Source organism: Rousettus aegyptiacus, unplaced genomic scaffold (assembly GCF_014176215.1).
Source record: "Rousettus aegyptiacus isolate mRouAeg1 unplaced genomic scaffold, mRouAeg1.p scaffold_m13_p_6, whole genome shotgun sequence".
NCBI lineage: Eukaryota > Metazoa > Chordata > Mammalia > Chiroptera > Pteropodidae > Rousettus > Rousettus aegyptiacus.
Window position 1 is genome coordinate 112,983,222 of NW_023416309.1, and position 16,062 is coordinate 112,999,283.

The window sequence follows — 16,062 nt, forward strand, 5'->3', positions numbered from 1 at the left end:
CTAGTCTCTCCCCCGGCGGAGCAGGACAGCTCCGGAAGCTTCTGCGACCCAGCACCCTCTGACCTTCCATGAAGAGCCCGTACACGTAGGAGCCCTCTCGTGGGGGCGCAGTCATGTCCTCCCGGGTCTTCTTGGTCACTTCCACGGACAGGCACATCTTGTCGAGCGGCCACTCGTTCTTCCTGGCCATGGACTGCATGATGGCCGTGAGGAAGGACTGGGGGTTGAAGAAGCCGGCCAGCCACACGGTGGTGGGGAGGGCGAAGTCTGTCGTCCAGGCCTCCAGCTCCTGGAAGGGCACACGCGCGGGGTCACGCGGGACCCTGTGTGCCCCCCGCACACGCTGAGGCCTGGCTGCCGGGCTGGCTCCATTTTAAGTGAGGGGACGGGTGGGGAAGGGCCGAGGAGGGGTGGCCGAGCGTTTGAGGAGACGGTGGGCGCTCAGGAGAGGCTCCGGCCTGCTGGCGCGTCCTGAGCTCCGTGGGGACCGCCCGCTCTGGGGCTGGAAGCTGCCGTTTTCTTCCAGTAGGAGGAACCGCCTGCATCGTTGGGCGTCTTCGTGACGGGAATCGGGCCCTTCCGGCCCTGCTCTGACAAAGGCCAGGCCAGCGGGCGCCTCCCGGCCTCGGCGGGGACTGGGGGCCACGTTCCTGCAGGCTCTGGGGGGGGGGGCCCTCACTGAGGCCTGGGCCGGGCGGCTCCGCGGACTGTCCTTACCCTGATGCGGAGCAGCAGGTCGGCGTACCAGGCCGCCAGGCCCATCATGGAGGGGTAGGCCCGGGCCACCCACGTGTCCGGCACGGTGTCATAGAACAGAGCCGTGGAGAGGTCTTCCATGTCGGTCGTGATGGTCAGCTCCCCCTGAGGGACACAGACGGGTGCTTGGGGGCCAGGCTGTGCCATGCGGCGTGGACGCAGGCCTGGTCAGTCACGGGCCCTGTCTGCCCTGATCTCGGCAAGGGGGTGGAGCTCCCACCCGCCTGCCCCGGGAGCGCGCGTGGGACCTCAGCGTGGGGCCTCTGCAGACGCCCGAGGCGCCCACGCCAGCGCCTCCTGCAGGGAACGGTCTGGGCGGCCTCCGTCTCCTGTCCCGGAGCGCCCACAACCCCAGCCCAGGGGTGGAGGGGGGCAGTGGCGTGCAGTGCCGAGGGCCAGGGCCCCCGGTGGGCGGGGTGGCTGGCGGGGTCTGCAGAGGAGGTGGTGCGCCAGCCCGCGGCGGCCAGCCCGCTTCCTGAGCCGCGTCCCCGGGGCCCGGCCCACCCGTTTTCCTTACCTTCAGCCCCAAGTTCAGCTCCTTGAGCGAACGGCGCATCTCGTTGGTTAGAATGTTCATTCGTTCACATTCCTGGAAGGCGACCACCACGTAGGGGGTCTTCTCGGCCGCCTTGGCCATGATCTCGGCCATGTTGAATGCCTCTGGGATCTTCTCAAGGACCTCGTCCAGCACGGCCTTCACCTGCAAGGCAGTCCCCAGCCAGCCCCGTCACTGCACCTGCACCGAGCGGCCCGCCCCTCGGCGTCAGGGACCCCGCCCCCAGCGTCTGCAGCCCGAATCGGGGAGCAAAGGCGAGTGGAGGTGCCCGGAAAACAGGGTCGTGCTGCTGCGGCCTCACGCCTGATGAGGGGACGCAGGCCCGGTCAGTCACGGGCCCTGTCTGCCCTGATCTCGGCAAGGGGGTGGAGCTCCCACCCGCCTGCCCCGGGAGCGCTCGTGGGACCTCAGCGTGGGGCCTCCGCAGACGCCCGAGGCTCGGTTGGCGTGTTCGGTCCCATCGTCGAGCCCACCTGAGTCAGACGTCCCCGAGTGTGCCAGCTTCCGCCCCCCAGACAGCTCACCGATGGTTGTGGGATTATGACTTTGTCCTCCACGCGGACTGCCCGCAGGGACTCGCAGAGGGGCCCGCACGTGGTCAGCGCACTGCCTGCCCAGCAGCGGACTCCTGGTCTCAGTCATTAGACCAAGAGAAGTTCACAGGGCCCCGGGGCACTGAGGGTCTTCAATTATGAATTTGGTCTTTTAACTGCGAAGCCTAATACTTAGCTAATTTTTAACAGAACTCCTCCAGAATAGATTTACAAAGTGCAAAGGTGCTAATGCCTCCTGCGGTGGCAGAGGTCACCCAGACAGGCGAGGACTTTTTAATGCTCTTCACCTTCTCTGAGCCTGCTTTGAGTGTCAGTGGGACTACCCACTGTCACCATCCGAGCTCTGGAGGGACTGTCCCCACCGGGCCAGACTGTCCTGGAAGAGCCACACTTGCTGCTCTCCCAGGATTTTCAGCTACTGGTCCGGTGCTCAAAGGGCAGCCCGCGGGTGCTCGGCGGGTGAAGCTGGAGGCCCCCGCACTCCCCGAGGACCCCGCCCCGGAGGTGGGATGCAAGTGTGGCCGCTGACAGGTTTCGAGGTGCGCTCCGCGACCCCGGGGCCTAGGCCCTGCCCTCCCGCTGGCCCGGGGTGGACAGGTGGGAGAGCCCTGCCTTTTCCTCGCGGGACACCCCGGCACCCGCTCCCGAGTCGCTCTCTTTGGGCTGCATCTCCAGGACCGTGCGGAACAGCTTCTCCGAGGTGACCGTCAGAAAACCGATCTCTGCGTTGGGGTGCAGGCCATACAGGTAGGGACTCTCGGGGGGCAGGTTCTCGTCGATGTACTCGTGGTAGCCCTGGTCAGGGGTGGCTGGTCAGGCTGCAGGCTGTGCCCACAGGGACGCTCTCACTAGAACCTCCACCTGCGTCGCCCCCTGCACGGGCCCCCCGGCCCCCCACCCACCCCCTGGGCTGCCCCCTTTTGCTCCCCAGCTACTCAAAGGATGAATCTGCTCCCCCTCCCCAGAGGCTGCCTTCCGGGCCCTCTGCTTTGGGTTCCCTGGCTTCTCGCTCGATTATCGATGTTCCGTTTGTGACTCGAGGCTCTCACCAGGGAGCGGGGCCGGGGCGTCATTGACCTTTGTGACCACGAGCTTGCGTTCCCCTGAGGGCCGTCCCCCAGACGGTCCTCACCTTGTAGTCCAGGTTGGGGGGGATCTGGAACCCCGGGGCCAGCTGGATCTCCCCCTCCAGCATCTCTGCCCGGATGTACTCCATCAGGTACGTCCGGCAGAGCCGGCGGTCCCAGTCGTCCGTGATGTGGCCGCCGTACATGATCTCGCCGAAGAGGTAGCGGAGGTCGTCCCACGGCACCTGCGGGGGACGGCGGCGGTGCGGGTCAGTGCGCCCTGCCCGCCTGTCCGTGCTGGCAGTGGGCACCAGCCACCTCCAGTCACCCCCGCCCGCCCCCCACCGCCGTTCCTCGGGGTGGGGGAGTGGTCTGACTCGGGTGGCAGGGGACGGCCCGCGGCCTTCTCTCTGCACTTTGCGACCTCGCCAGAGCCCTCTGCCGGTTCCCCAAACTCCACGGGTCCCCCCTCCAGCCCCAACTTGCCCCCTCTGCTGTCACGCTCGGAGACGTGGAGCCACCTGTGACGTTCCCGCCACTGTCCCCTTTCAACAAAAGCAGCTGAATTCTGCGTGGGCTGGGTTTCGACCCCTGGGCACCAGTCAGGCAGATGGTCACGTGGGTGTTCCTTCTGAGCCCACGGACAGCACCCCGGGTCCGGCTCCCCCTGCGCAGCCCTCCACCCCAGCTCTCAGCCGCGTGCCGTGCATCTGCAGCGCGGCTGGCTGCAGGCCGGGAGCCCGCCCGGCCAGACCTTGGGCGCCCGGGGCTTAGGGAGCAAGGACCGAACTCGGCCCGGCCGCCCGGGACCCGCCGCCAGGCCCAGGGAGCTAACGTGCCAGCCCGTCGCTGCCGGGGCTCGAGCTCGTCCCGCCCGCACCCTCTGCGACTGCTCGCTCCTCCTCCCGGTGTCACGGGGGCCGCTCTGTGGGCCAAGGGCCAAGGGCCGAGGCGGCGTTTGCCATCTCAGGTCATCAGAGGTCGGCCCCTGGCCCGGCCGCCCCCGGGAGTGGACGTGCAGGGCTGTGCTCACTGGGACGCCTGAGACCAGCCACGGGGGCGCTCTCCACCTTTCCTCGCCGATCCCCACGTCGTTAAGGCCAGGCGTCGTCCCCAGGCTCGGGGAGGTCCCTCAGTGACAGTGGGGCAGGGCCCGGCTCCAAACCCAGGCCCCCGGCCACCAGCGCCCTTTGTGACCATCCGCCAAGGGGTGGGCGCCTCTGCCCCTCAGCCCGGTGGGGAGGTGCGCGCTCTGACCGCCAGTTCAGCTGCGACCAGCCCCCAGGGTCTCAGGAGCCTTCCTGGACAATACGAGCACTGTCCACTTGCTCCCTGTCCTCTGTCAGCTTAAGACGGTGCTGGCTGCCAGGATCCTCGCTTTCGGGCCAAGAGTGGGGAGTCCAAGGCCATGGGCTCGCAGGGCAGTGTTGGCCCGAGAAGGCCAAGCGAGGCGGGCGGGCGGCCGAGACTCAGGGCTCTCTAGACAGGCCACTGAGCTGCCCGCGGGGGGCCCATGCCGCTCACTGTGGGGCGCGGGCCCACACCTGTGCCCACACCTGCAGCCACCTGCGTTGCCCGAGTCTGCCTGTGCCCTCACGGCCGGAGCCCGCTCCTGGGGGGCACCCTGGCTTCCTGTTCAGTCCTCTGCCGCTGTAGGCGTCTGAAGACACGTTTAATTTTCACTAAGAGTGGTGGGAAGCGTTCCCGTGTTCCCGGAGAGGCTCTTTTGGCCCTCCCTCTACGCTGGGTTCTGTCTCCGGACGCTGCCCCAGCACCAGCCTTGTCCATGACCCCCCGCTGCTCGAGTGCCAGACGGGCCGACCCCCAAAGTGTAGACAACAAGCAGAGACAGTGCCCGACGGCTGACCCCGTGGGAGGCGGTGGCCAGGGGGACTGGATGCTCGTCTTTGAATCAGGTTGGCGGGATCTAGATGAATCGTAGGCTTCGGGTTTGCCTTGGCTGTGAGACCTACTCAGTGTCTTTTAACCTTCAGACAACAGAGGAAAAGAGGGAGGGAAGCAGGGAGGAGAACCGAGCCCGGCGCCGGGTCCGCCCCGTACCTTGGCGTTGGCCTCCAGGTAGTTGTAGAGCACGTTGATGGAGATGGTGAGGTCCCCGTTGTTGAAGGGGTACGACCTGTTCCAGCCCTGGGCCCCAAACTTGCGCCTCTCGGCCACCACGGCGTGGAAGTAGCAAAGGGCGAACAGGATGCACTTGAACTCGATCTCCTTGGTGCACATCTCCAGGGTGTCCTGCAGGGGGTGCAGGTCCGGGTCAGGCGGGCCCACGGGCGCCGCCAGGCGGGGCCGGAGTGCCCTCGCCAGCCGCTTCCCTGGGGCGGTGGCTGCGGGTCAGGGGTCCAGCCTTCGACTGCCCTGGGCTGGCCTCTCGAGTGTCTCCCCGTCTGCACGGCCCGAGGGAGCGCTGTCAGGACACTGAGGGCAGCGTTGTCACCCGAAGGACCGGTCGCAAGTCAGGATTCTGACGCGGCGTCGTAAGGAAACAGCCCCGACCCAGGGCGCCTCAGGACGTGCTTCACGAGAAACGCGACCCTTCCCCCTTACCGATGTGCCTCGCCGTTGACGTACAAACGGTACCCCGCAGTCTTCAACCACCACCCGTGCAGTCTGCCCGTGAGGGGTGGGGGCCCCGGGGTACTTGGCAGGCCCCTTCTCCGTGCCCCCAGGGAGAGGCAGACTCAGCCCACGTTCTCAGTCGGGTGTGTGAGGCTGTACTGATCACGATTAGCCCTTGCTCAGTGGGTGGCCGCTGAACACGCGGAGACTTCTAGAAGCTCAGCGGCGTCTTCCCCATCTGCTCAGTGCTTCCTGTGCCTCTGGGCCAGGTGCTTGGCCGGGGCTGCAGGCCCAGCGTCCAGGAGGGACAGTCACCCACCACATGGTCATGACGGGGACGAGCCAGGGGGGAAACGCCGCGGGCGTGCGGAGAGGGGCCGGAGCGCGTCGCCCGCCGGGGAGGTCGCCGGGGAGGTCGCCGGGGAGGTCGCCGGGGCCTGCGCGCCCGGCCGCCCCGCCCCGCCCCGCCGGCCTCAGCTGCACCCCCGGGCACCCACTTCCCCGCAGACACTGGCTGGGCTGCCCGGGTGCCCGCGGCGTCCCGGGCACACAGTGCCTGTCGCTTGGAGGGGGGCGGGCGTGCGTGGCCGCACGTCTGTTTTCCCGCGTCCAGCTCTCTGTGACCTCACCCTGACCGTGGTGGGTCCTTGGAAAGCTGGTAGGGAATTGTTGGTTTTATACATTAACTAAGCCAGATACAGAAGTTACGCATTCTTGGCACTACGCGCTCCACAAATGGACCTTGGTTAGCGGTTATTGGAGAATACAGGATTTCTTCCTCACAAAGGCTTCCGACTCCAATCTGGGACCAAGCGTGTGCAGCACCCAGAAGGTTCTAGTGCAGGACAGCAGACCTCGTTTCCCTGTGCCGACGTGCAGGTCACCAAACGGATTACGGGCGTGCGTTTGTTTCACGCAGCCGTGGGTGACGGGTGCTCCCACGGCCACCTGCGGCCTTCCGGGAGCTCGCCGACTGCGGTTCGAGACGTGTGTGCGCGTGCGCCTGCGTGCGTGGGGGGCCTGGGTGGGAGGCAGCCAGCGCGGAGCACCCTCGGAGCTCAGAGTCTGACCCTGGCTTTGCAGGCCCAGGGGCTCCATGCGGCCTGGGTCCCCAGGGCTGCTCAGCCCGGGGACAGGCGCCGGCGTGCACGGGAGGGGAAGCCGCCTCACCTGGGTGAAGAGGTCCAGGGCCTTGTGCAGGTTGGCGTACATGCCCGTGGGTGGCTCGTTGGTGATTTTGATGGCGTTTTCCAGAATGCCCTGGGGGATGATGTGGGACTCGGGGCTGGGGGCGGGCTCGGCGCTCATGAACACGCGGTAGTCCTCGTGGCTGCCCGTGCTGTACCGCTCCACCTTCTTGTCCAGGGTGCCCAGCCAGCGGGCCACCAGGTGGATGTTCTGTGGCCAAGACCGGGGCTTAGCGTCCACGCACCCCTTCCCTGCCCTGGGCCACTTGGCCGTGTCCCCTGGCGGGGCTCTTCTAAGCAGCCGCACCCCACAGCCCGCTGTCCACCTGTACGGGGCACGCGGACGGTTTCGGCCAAGCACCTGCGGCCCCAGAGTCGATCTGTGCTCAGTTAATCCAAGACCCTGGCCTCACGGTGCGTCCTTCCTGCCCTGCGCCCTCCGCCAGCCCCGCACGCGGCTGAGATGACGTGGTCCCCACCCCTCCCGAGAGGCTCAGCTCAAAAAGAAATGCCTCGACGCTGAGGACTCCACGCCGGGCCAGGTGACGCCCGCAGACTGAGGTCGGCCACACCGCGGGGCCTGCGGGAGCTGTGTGGCCTGGAGGTGCTTGTGGGACAAGCCAGGCGGAGGACAGGCCGAGGGGGGCTGCAGAACCCAGGACGGGGCTGTGCTGGGATTCGCCCGAAATGTGGCGAGAGCCCCCCCCCCCCCCCACCGCCGGGCATCGGCTTGGGGTGCTTTTGGCGCCGGTGCTTCGGTGTTTAAGATGATACCTCCTGAGGGGTTCTCCGGCGTCCAGCCCGGGGTCTTTCTCGCCTCTGAAGAACCCGCGCTGCCCCCTGGCGGCCCTGACGCCCCGGACGCCCCGGACGCCCCGTGCCACCCGGCCGACCTGGACGGAGCCGAGCTTGGAGTGGGCGCCCCCGAGTTCCCGAGTCCCAGTCCTGTGGCCGGCTCTCTCGGCCGCAGGCGCGGGGGGCTGGGGGGGCGCCCTACCTGCAGAATGACCCAGTGCCCGCTCTCCGCGGCCACGTCCAGAGCGTTCTCGGCCACCACCTCTTGTCCCTGCCCCAGCGACACGTTATGGAGCTTCCCGTTATCGATGGTGAACCCCAGTTTCTTCCCTAAAGGAGAGAAAGACAGCGAGTGTGGGGGCGGCCGATGACAGAGGGTGAGCCCCTGTGGCCCTCGGCTGGGCTGCCACTCCCTCCCCCACCCCGGGGACTTTTTTTTTTATCGTGGCAAAAAACACAAGACATCGAGTTCGCCATGTTAAAAACCATCTTAAATAAACCACTGGAGATGTTTAATACAGTCGCAAGGTGGTGCGACCACCTACCTGGTTCCAGAACATTCCCGTCACCCCAGGGGGAAAGCCTGCACCCCTTAAACAGTGGCCCGGCGCCCCTGGCCCGCGGGCAGCCACTCGCCCATGCGCTTTCTCCCTGTGGAATTACTGATCCTGGACCCGGCAGAGACGGAGTCACGTGCAGTGGGCCCTTGGGTCTGGCTCCAACTGTTGGCACAGTGTTTCCGCGGCGGCCCACAGGGGGCGGTGCCGGGCTCCCCGCTTTCCACGGCCGGGTACTGTTCCCCGGCGCGGGTTTACTCCGCCGTGGCCGCCCACGCACCAGCTCACGGACGCCCCGGCGGCCCTACCTGTTGGCCGCGGTGAACGAACACCCAGGAGTGGGGTGGCGGGGTCCCTGTGCCTTCACGGACCCCCCCCCCCCCGTGCTTGTCACCTCCCACGCTTTCTGTAAGGGCCGCCCCACGGGGCTGTCCCCTCGCTGGGCGTGATTCGCGTTTTCCGGGGCTGGGGCCATGGCCGGCCACGTACCCAGCGCTTCCACGTCCTTCAGGGGGTCGACCCCCGGGGAGAGGATGAAGAAGATGGGTGTGGAGGGGCTGCTCTCCTCGTAGGACTTGGAAAACTCCACGCTGCGGCCCTCCACGAACTTGCTGCCCATCTTCTCCTCCACGAAGTTCCTGCGGGAGAGCCAGCTCAGACCCGGGGGGCGGGGGGGGCGCCCTGCGCTGTGGGAGGGGTGAGGGGAGGGTCGGCTCCCGGGGCGGGGGCGGGGGCGGGTAGGCTTGCCTAAGCAGAGGAGCGCCTCTGGCCGGGAAGCAGCCCCCCACAGGGCGCGCCTCCTGCGGGGGAGGGATGGGGGGCTCTGGGCACCCTTCCTCTCGCGGACCCTGCAACGCGCTCCTCCTCAGAGCAGCCCGCGTGCACACGGGAGAGAGGCGCCCGACCACGGATGCTGCCTGACTCAGCCGGGAGGGAGGTCAGGGTCAGCCGGGAGCGAGGTCAGGGTCAGCAGGGAGGGAGGTCAAGGTCAGCCGGGAGGGAGCACGGGCTGCAGCCTGCTGCAACTCTGGGCGTGCCAGGGGACCACGCCTCTGAGCCCCCAGGACCACGCCTCCGAGCCCCCATGACCACGCCTCCGAGCCCCATGACCACGCCTCCGAGCCCATGGCCACGCCTCCGAGCCCATGGCCACGCCTCTGCGCCAGGAGGCACGTGAATGACGCACACTGAACGGACTTGCCGTGAGGGCATCAGCTCCCTTTACGTGAACACCTGTCCATTCCAAGCCCCAAACTCTTCCCGTCTCTACCCCAGAAGCGCCGGGGTTCGCCGAGGCCCCTCCTGTGGGAACTCGGGCCATGCTTGGGGCGGCTGTTGGCGCCCAGCTGTCTGTCCTCACAGGCAGCCGAGCTTGCTGTCTTCTGAATGGATCACAGGAGGTAACGTTAGCAAGACTTCAATGTCCCGCCCAGTCTTTGAGAGAATCATGATGGTGGCGTCCCCAGGGAGGGCCTGCTCGTGCCCAGCAGGGGTCTCCTTGAGCACCCCGAGGCCTGTCAGGGGACCTGCTTGCTGAGGGTCCCCCCGCGGCCTCCCACTCCCTCCCCTGGTTCAGCAGGGAACCTGCGGGCTGGTGCCAGGCGGGCCTCGTTCCTTGGGACTCGCGAATTCCTGGGGCCCTCGCCAGCTGCCGTGGTTCCCTGAACCCCATCACGCTCCACTCTGGCTTTTGGACTCAACTGCACATGTGGGCGTGAGGGTCCCTGTCTGGGAACCACCTCTGAACAGGCCCAGCCCTGCCTGGGGTGGGCACCGCGGAGTCGCTGCTGCTGGCCACCGGGCCTCGCGGGCGCCCTCTGTGGGTGCAGAGTGGCTGCGTCTGGTTGCGCCGGGCGCCGTTGCCTGCGTCCTTGTCACGGGAGTGCTGGAACCAACACCCTGCAGCTCCTGGGAACCCCAGCCCACCCCGGGCCCCGCGGGGCAGCCTGCCCTCAGCCAGGACGGGGCTGTCACCACAGGGGGTGGCCGGTCCTGCAAACCAGGGGTGTTTTTGAGAGCCGCTCCCTGCCCTGGGCCTGTGGACCTGGGGCCGCCTCAGGGGCTCCTGGGGGGGGGGTGGCGTGAGCATGGCGGGGGGCACGCCAGGCCTTTGGCACCCCCTCCACCCTTGACCGGTGAGACCCATCGAGCCTGTGGACGTGGACCTCCTTGCTGGCAGGCCGCACGCCCCTCACATGATGAGGGAGGCTCTCCCCAACCTCGTAGAAACGGCGGAGCTCGGCTGGGGTGCACCCGGCGCCGGGGTGGCCCAGGCCACCGCCCCGGGCACCGCTGCTCCCTTCCGGTCCCCGACGCGCCTTCCCGCGTGTGGACTCGGGTGCCTCTCAAACCCGAACAAAGAATCCTGGACACCAGACACACTGCCCTCCCCAGGCACCTGTGGGTCGGAGCCCTGGCCTTGGCCTTTCTCAGCTCCGCCCAGCCTTCCCAGAGCAGGAGCCCAGGACGCGGGTCTTTGCCTTCGCTCTGTCCCCGCAGCTCCCTTACGGGGCTCTGTGGCCCGTGCTCCCTGGCGCCCACACTTCTTTGATCTCGGGGGCTCCCGTGGAGGGTGTGTTATCCAATCACTTCACCCCGGCAAACCCCGGGTGCTCGGGAGAACGCGGACGTCCCCCTCCGACTCCTGGGGTGGCCGGTGGTGGGCGGCGGGCAGGACGCTCACCGGACGGCGTAGGTCATGCGGTCCGGTCGCATGCAGCGCACCATGCACAGCTTCTGCAGGGCCGTCTTGGTCTTCCACTCCTTGGGGAAGATTTCCTTTTCCGGGGCTTCCGACTCCACCAGCTTTTTCCACCGCTTGGCGGACCCTTCGATGTCGTTGTCCAGGTTTTTGAACTCGTCCATCTCCGAGAGGGCCTGGGGCAGACAACCCGTCTGGCTCTTTCCCTGCATTCCTCGGGAGGAGCCCGGGGCTCCGGGAGAAGACCCAGGCCCGGGCAAAGGGAGGGGCACTGGGGTGGGGGGGGCCTCGGATCTAGAGACAGGTTCTGGAATGGGCCAGCGTCGCCCCAGGGACTGCCTTCCTCAGGGCCTTCGAGCCGTGACATCGAGGGCCCCTGAGTGTGCCCAGGGGTGGCCCTGACCCTGCGCACTGCCCCGGGGCCGCGGGGGCTCTGCTCACGGTGTGCAGGGGCCTGCTCGGGGACATAGGGACGCGGGCCGTGGGATTCGGGTGGGAAAGCAGCGGCCCCGTGGACCGGCAGGCAGCCCAGCGCTCCGGGCCCGCACCGGGGCCTCCTGGGGCCACCCAGCATCGCGGCCGCCCCCGCTGGGAGCGGCCGGGCTCTGACCTTGATGCCGCCCCAGCCCTGGTGCTGCAGGAAGTCCACGGGCGACACGACGCCGGCCTTGAAGGGGAAGCGCAGGAGGAAGTCGAGCTCCGCCGGGTTCAGCTCCTTCTTCATGGACAGGACCTGCGGGCGTGGGCGGCGTCACCGGCACCGGGCGGCGTCACCGGGCAGTGCTCACGGCCCCCGCCGCTTTGGGCTGGGGCAGACCGTGGTCATCTGTCACCTTGGTTTCATTTTTAATCGTGGTCAAATACGCATCACATAAAACTGGCCATTTTCACCCTCTTAAACCGTGACGTCCAGTGGCACCGTGTCGTGTCCAGACCGGGACCTTCCTCGTCGCCCCAAGGGGAACCGTGTCCCTGGGCGGCCGCTCCCATCCCGACGGCCCCCCGGGGCGCCGTCGCGAGCCCCGGCGTTACCTGGAACGCCACCTGCGCCAGGAAGATGAGCTTGTCCCGCTCGAAGAGGCCGCGGGCCGTGTACATGTAGACGGAGTAGGTGATCTCGTCCGTCAGGTTAATCACCCGCTGCCGGACCTCGTCCGCGGGGCTGGTCTTCTGGATGGCCATCTCGAAGACCACGTGGAAGGCCTAGGGCCGTGAGCGCGAGCGGCTTGCGGGGCTGGACGCGCGGCTGTGCCCCAGCGCCCGCGGCGGGCCCGGCCGCCCCTCCCCTGCCCCCGCCGGCGCCCGGGGCGCGGGGGGCCCCACCTTGAGGGAGAACTGGTAGATTGGGTTGATCTTGTTCAGGTCGTTCAGTATGAAGTAGAGCAGGGAGGCCCGCTCCGCCGCGGGCCGGTAGTTCTCTCTCGCCTCGTTGATTTTGACCTCTGTGACTTTTGCCTCTTGTACCTCGAAACACACACGAGGGGTGTGGGCAGGACCCGCGGGCGGACAGCACCCCTGAGCACACGGGGCCCCCTCGGAGCCGTCCCGGGGGCTCTCGGCAGGCCGCCGGGGTGCCGCGGTCCCCCGCGCCCCTTCCTGGCCACGCACCGTGGCGGGGGCGGCGAGCTCACCTTCTCCTCGATCTCGCTGGCCGTGTGCTTGGTGGTCTCCAGGTTCTCCACCAGGGCCGTGTCTCCCAGGAAGTTCCCCGAGGCGGCCGACAGCCGGGCCAGCAGGGAGTCCTCCAGCTCCTTGAGGACGATCTTGAACTCGTTCTGAGACTTGGTGAGGTTTGCCTGCGGCGGGTGAGCGGAGACGGGACGGGCGGCCGGTCGTCGCGGGCACGGCCCGCCACCGCCCCCTGCGCCGCGGCCTCCCCACAGCTTGGCCCGGGCCCGGCGCACACGAGGGCTGGAAGCGGGCAGGGCAGTGGCCTTGCCCGGGCCTCTGAAGCTGCCTGTCGCTGCCCACCATGTGGCGAGGGGCAGCATGGGGCCCGGGACGCCCCTGAGCCCCCTGCGAGGACGTGCCCGCAGCGGCTGGCGGCTCTAGGGCCCGTGGGCAGCGCTGTGGCTCCTGGTCTCGCCGCGAAGCTGTCCTCTGAGTTACAATTACATTTTGGGGGCGGCTGGGGGGGGCAGGAGTGCTCCCTCTGTCGCACACGGTACAGTTCGGAGCGAGGAGCCGAGCGCCAGGGAACCTCACGGCGACCCTCCCCGCCCCCGCCCGCCCCATGCCACCCGTGACTGACGTCGGAGCTCGGTACCTTCAGCTGCTCGAGATCCGGGCGCTCCTTTGCCACCACGGCGGCCAAGAGCTGGTCCTCGAGGCCGTCCCTGGTGACCAGGAAGTTGATCAGGGAGCACTGGGCCTGCATCTCCGGCTTGTAGTGGGGGTTGAAGTACTTGGTGTGCATGATCAGACGGAATTTGGGGTGGTACTCCACCTCCTTGTCGCCGATCTTAATGTACCTGGCCGTTGGTGGGGCGAGGGGTTAGGGGGGCTCCCCAGCCACAGGCGCAGCCACACGCACGCAGGCCACCCTCCTCAGAAGCCTGGTGGCCGTCCCCCACCAAGCTGCCGCCTCGAACCCTCCCCTGGTCACCGGGAAGGGACTGCGACGTCCCTTGTCCAGCGCCCCTCTCTGGCCTGGGACCGGCCCTTCTACAAGGTGTGTGCGCTCTGTCTCTGGCCGGTTTGTCCTGCTTGTCACTGCGGTGTGTCCTGCACGTTCCGGAACCTCCCAGGGCCAGGGGACGCCGGGTCCGCTGACCCTGAGAGGCTCATCTCTGGCCCCTGCTCTGCTGTCCCCTCTTTCCAGTCAAGCACACTTTGGGGCCTCTCGCTTCACCCCTTGGGCATCACCGTCCCGGCCGGGCCCTTCTCAGAGGGCAGACCTCCGTGGGTTTACTTGCTACCTCTGTGCTGGGCTTCTGCTCGCACCCCTGCATTTCGAGGTGGCTCACATCTACTCTGACCTAACACCATTTACGTTGACTTAACATTTTATGTTAGAAAAGTAACTACAAGCTCAACGCACCAAACCACGATCTATCTGCGTAAAGGACTGTCACTCAGCCACGGACAGGGGTGACTGCCGGGCCCGGCTGCACCACAGGGGACCCCAGGACATCACAGGAGGGAAAGGAGCCAGAGTCACAGGGAGGCACGCGCCGTTGAGTCCCCCGATGACACGTGTCCAGCACGTCCATGGAGGCGAGTGTGGGTCGGTGGTCGGCAGGGGCGGGAGGGAGGTGACCGCTCAAAGGCACGTGGTTTCCGTCCAGTCCCTGTTGGAACTGGACAGAGGCGGTGGCTGCCAACATCCCGAACACTCAAATGCCACTGAAGTATCACTAAAAATAGCTAATTTTACGTTGTTTGAATTACACCCGAATTAAAAAGAAACGTAGCATCGGTTCGAAATTTGAAAAATGCACGGAAATAAAAACGTGACCATGGAGGTCTGCCGTCTGGAGGTCATCCTGATAAAATGACGCAGGCACTCGCGGCGGGGAGGTGGCCCCACAGCTGCGCCTCCCCTCGGGGACCTGGGGTTCCCTCACACCGGCAGCGCTGCGGAGAAGCCCCTGCTGCCCGCCAGGAGGCAGAGGCCGAGCCCTGCACGCCCCTGACCGCGCGGGTGGCCCCGGCCGCCGAGAGGGCTCCCGTGCCTAAGACCGCGGAGGTGGGCGTGGCCACTCACTTCCCCTTCTTGATCGTGTTCCTGCCCAGGAGGGGGTCCAGCACAGGGTCCACTGTCTCGCCAATGTTCTCGATGAGCAAGGTGTCCCCTTCTGAGATGGCCTGCTCGATGATGTCCAGGTAGCTGCGGGCATGGCGTGAGAGACAGCGAGTGACCGAGGGCCTAGCGATGGCCTAGTGCCCGCCGGGGGCAGAGACGACCGAGGGCCAGAGGCTCGTGCCCCTCCGAGACCCGTCCCGCACCCCGAGGGGGGCCCGAGGCTTCTGCCTGAATGACCCCTCTGGGGTCACGGGGGTGGGAGTGAAAATGGAGACGCTGTGGCTGCGGAGGCCCCGTGTTCACGCCTGTACCCCGTGTTCACATCCGTGTCCTGCCCGTGTTCACGCCCGCGCCCCGGCCGACCTTCCCCGCACACGGGGCGCACGCAGGGCGGCCTTTGCTCCGGCCGCTGTTGCCCACGCGTGATGAGGAATAAGCCCCTGAGGGACGAGGAGTGACTAAGTGACCGGCCTGCAGCCTCCTGGCCGGCAGGTGGCCAGGCTGGACTCGACCCGGGCTGGCAGCCTCTGCGGGCAGCGGGGGTGCAGGGGCGGCCCCGAGTCTCATTCTCTACTCTTCTTGGCACTGTCCCCAAGGCCAGGTATCAAAAAGAAAACCCGCCCGTGGGCCAGTATTTATATGGAGAGATCCGTCCACCGTCAAGCAGGGACGAACCGCGGACAGTGTGTCCTCGCACGGCCGGCGGCTGAGTGGACGGCCCGCCCCCCGCCCCCTGCCCGTGGGCGGCCCCCCCCAGCACCTCTTCTGGCCCAGGCGGATGGCCTTCAGCTCGCTCCCGTATTTGTTCTTGATCCACTTGATCCCTTGCAGCTGGGCGTCCACGATGAGCGGCCAGCGCTCCGTGTTGCATAGGATGGTGGCGTTCTCGGTGGACATGCGGTCGCTGGGGAGCCCCTGGTTGTTCCACGTGGCCACGTCCGCGTCGTCGGTCAGCAGGCTCAAGGGGTCCAGGCCCTCCGTGATGGGGATGGGGACCTGGCCCGGGGGAACGTCCCCTCTCAGAAGGGACGGCGCGGCCGACTGCTCCACGGGAAAGCGGCCGGTGGTGGCGAGCCAGGCCCCGTGCGACGGGACGGCTGGCCGTCCGCACCGCCCTGACGGCGCCGCCAGGGGCCAGCCGGAAAGGGCGTTGGCGGCGGCCGCCCCGGCCGGCGGCAGTGCCCACCCTGCATGGCCGGAGCCTGGGCCCGGGAGCCTGCCCCGGGGGACCTCCGCGGGCCTCCCGAGCGCGCGCGGCCGCTCACCTTCAGCTTGTTTATGTACGGGACCCAGAACCTGTCCATCAGCTCGTTGCGGTACTTCTTGGTGAAGTAGCCCACGTAGGAGACGAAGGCGGAGATCAGCAGCACGTCCCCGCACAGCGTGACACCCTGGCTCCGGAAGTTCTCCACCGACTCCGCCCAGCGGACGTTTTCCGACGCCAAGCCCCCCACCAGCCTGAAACGGGGGCGCGGGGTCCTGGGGTCACGCGCGCGCCGGCCGGAGGGGCCCGGGGCGCCCCTGCCTCTGACGCCCCCCGGCCGGAGAGCGCCCGGACGCGTGGCCA

The 16,062-nt window shown here is 67.5% G+C and overlaps 1 protein-coding gene across 1 annotated transcript in view; it reads right to left on the reverse strand.

Annotated features, from left to right (window-relative positions):
• DNAH17 (dynein axonemal heavy chain 17) overlaps positions 1-16,062 on the reverse strand; it is an 83,313-nt gene that overhangs the window by 1,497 nt on the left and 65,754 nt on the right. Inside the window, exons 62-79 of the mRNA XM_016143234.2 lie at positions 15,761-15,953; positions 15,256-15,491; positions 14,457-14,579; positions 13,017-13,221; positions 12,382-12,546; positions 12,074-12,214; positions 11,783-11,953; positions 11,361-11,483; positions 10,733-10,926; positions 8,539-8,687; positions 7,695-7,822; positions 6,681-6,908; positions 4,995-5,186; positions 2,999-3,178; positions 2,479-2,661; positions 1,274-1,456; positions 718-861; positions 64-289 (exon numbers count right to left, since the gene is read on the reverse strand). Coding sequence (XP_015998720.2) covers positions 64-289; positions 718-861; positions 1,274-1,456; positions 2,479-2,661; positions 2,999-3,178; positions 4,995-5,186; positions 6,681-6,908; positions 7,695-7,822; positions 8,539-8,687; positions 10,733-10,926; positions 11,361-11,483; positions 11,783-11,953; positions 12,074-12,214; positions 12,382-12,546; positions 13,017-13,221; positions 14,457-14,579; positions 15,256-15,491; positions 15,761-15,953 — 3,164 coding nt within the window. The remainder of the gene's footprint in view (positions 1-63; positions 290-717; positions 862-1,273; positions 1,457-2,478; positions 2,662-2,998; positions 3,179-4,994; positions 5,187-6,680; positions 6,909-7,694; positions 7,823-8,538; positions 8,688-10,732; positions 10,927-11,360; positions 11,484-11,782; positions 11,954-12,073; positions 12,215-12,381; positions 12,547-13,016; positions 13,222-14,456; positions 14,580-15,255; positions 15,492-15,760; positions 15,954-16,062) is intronic.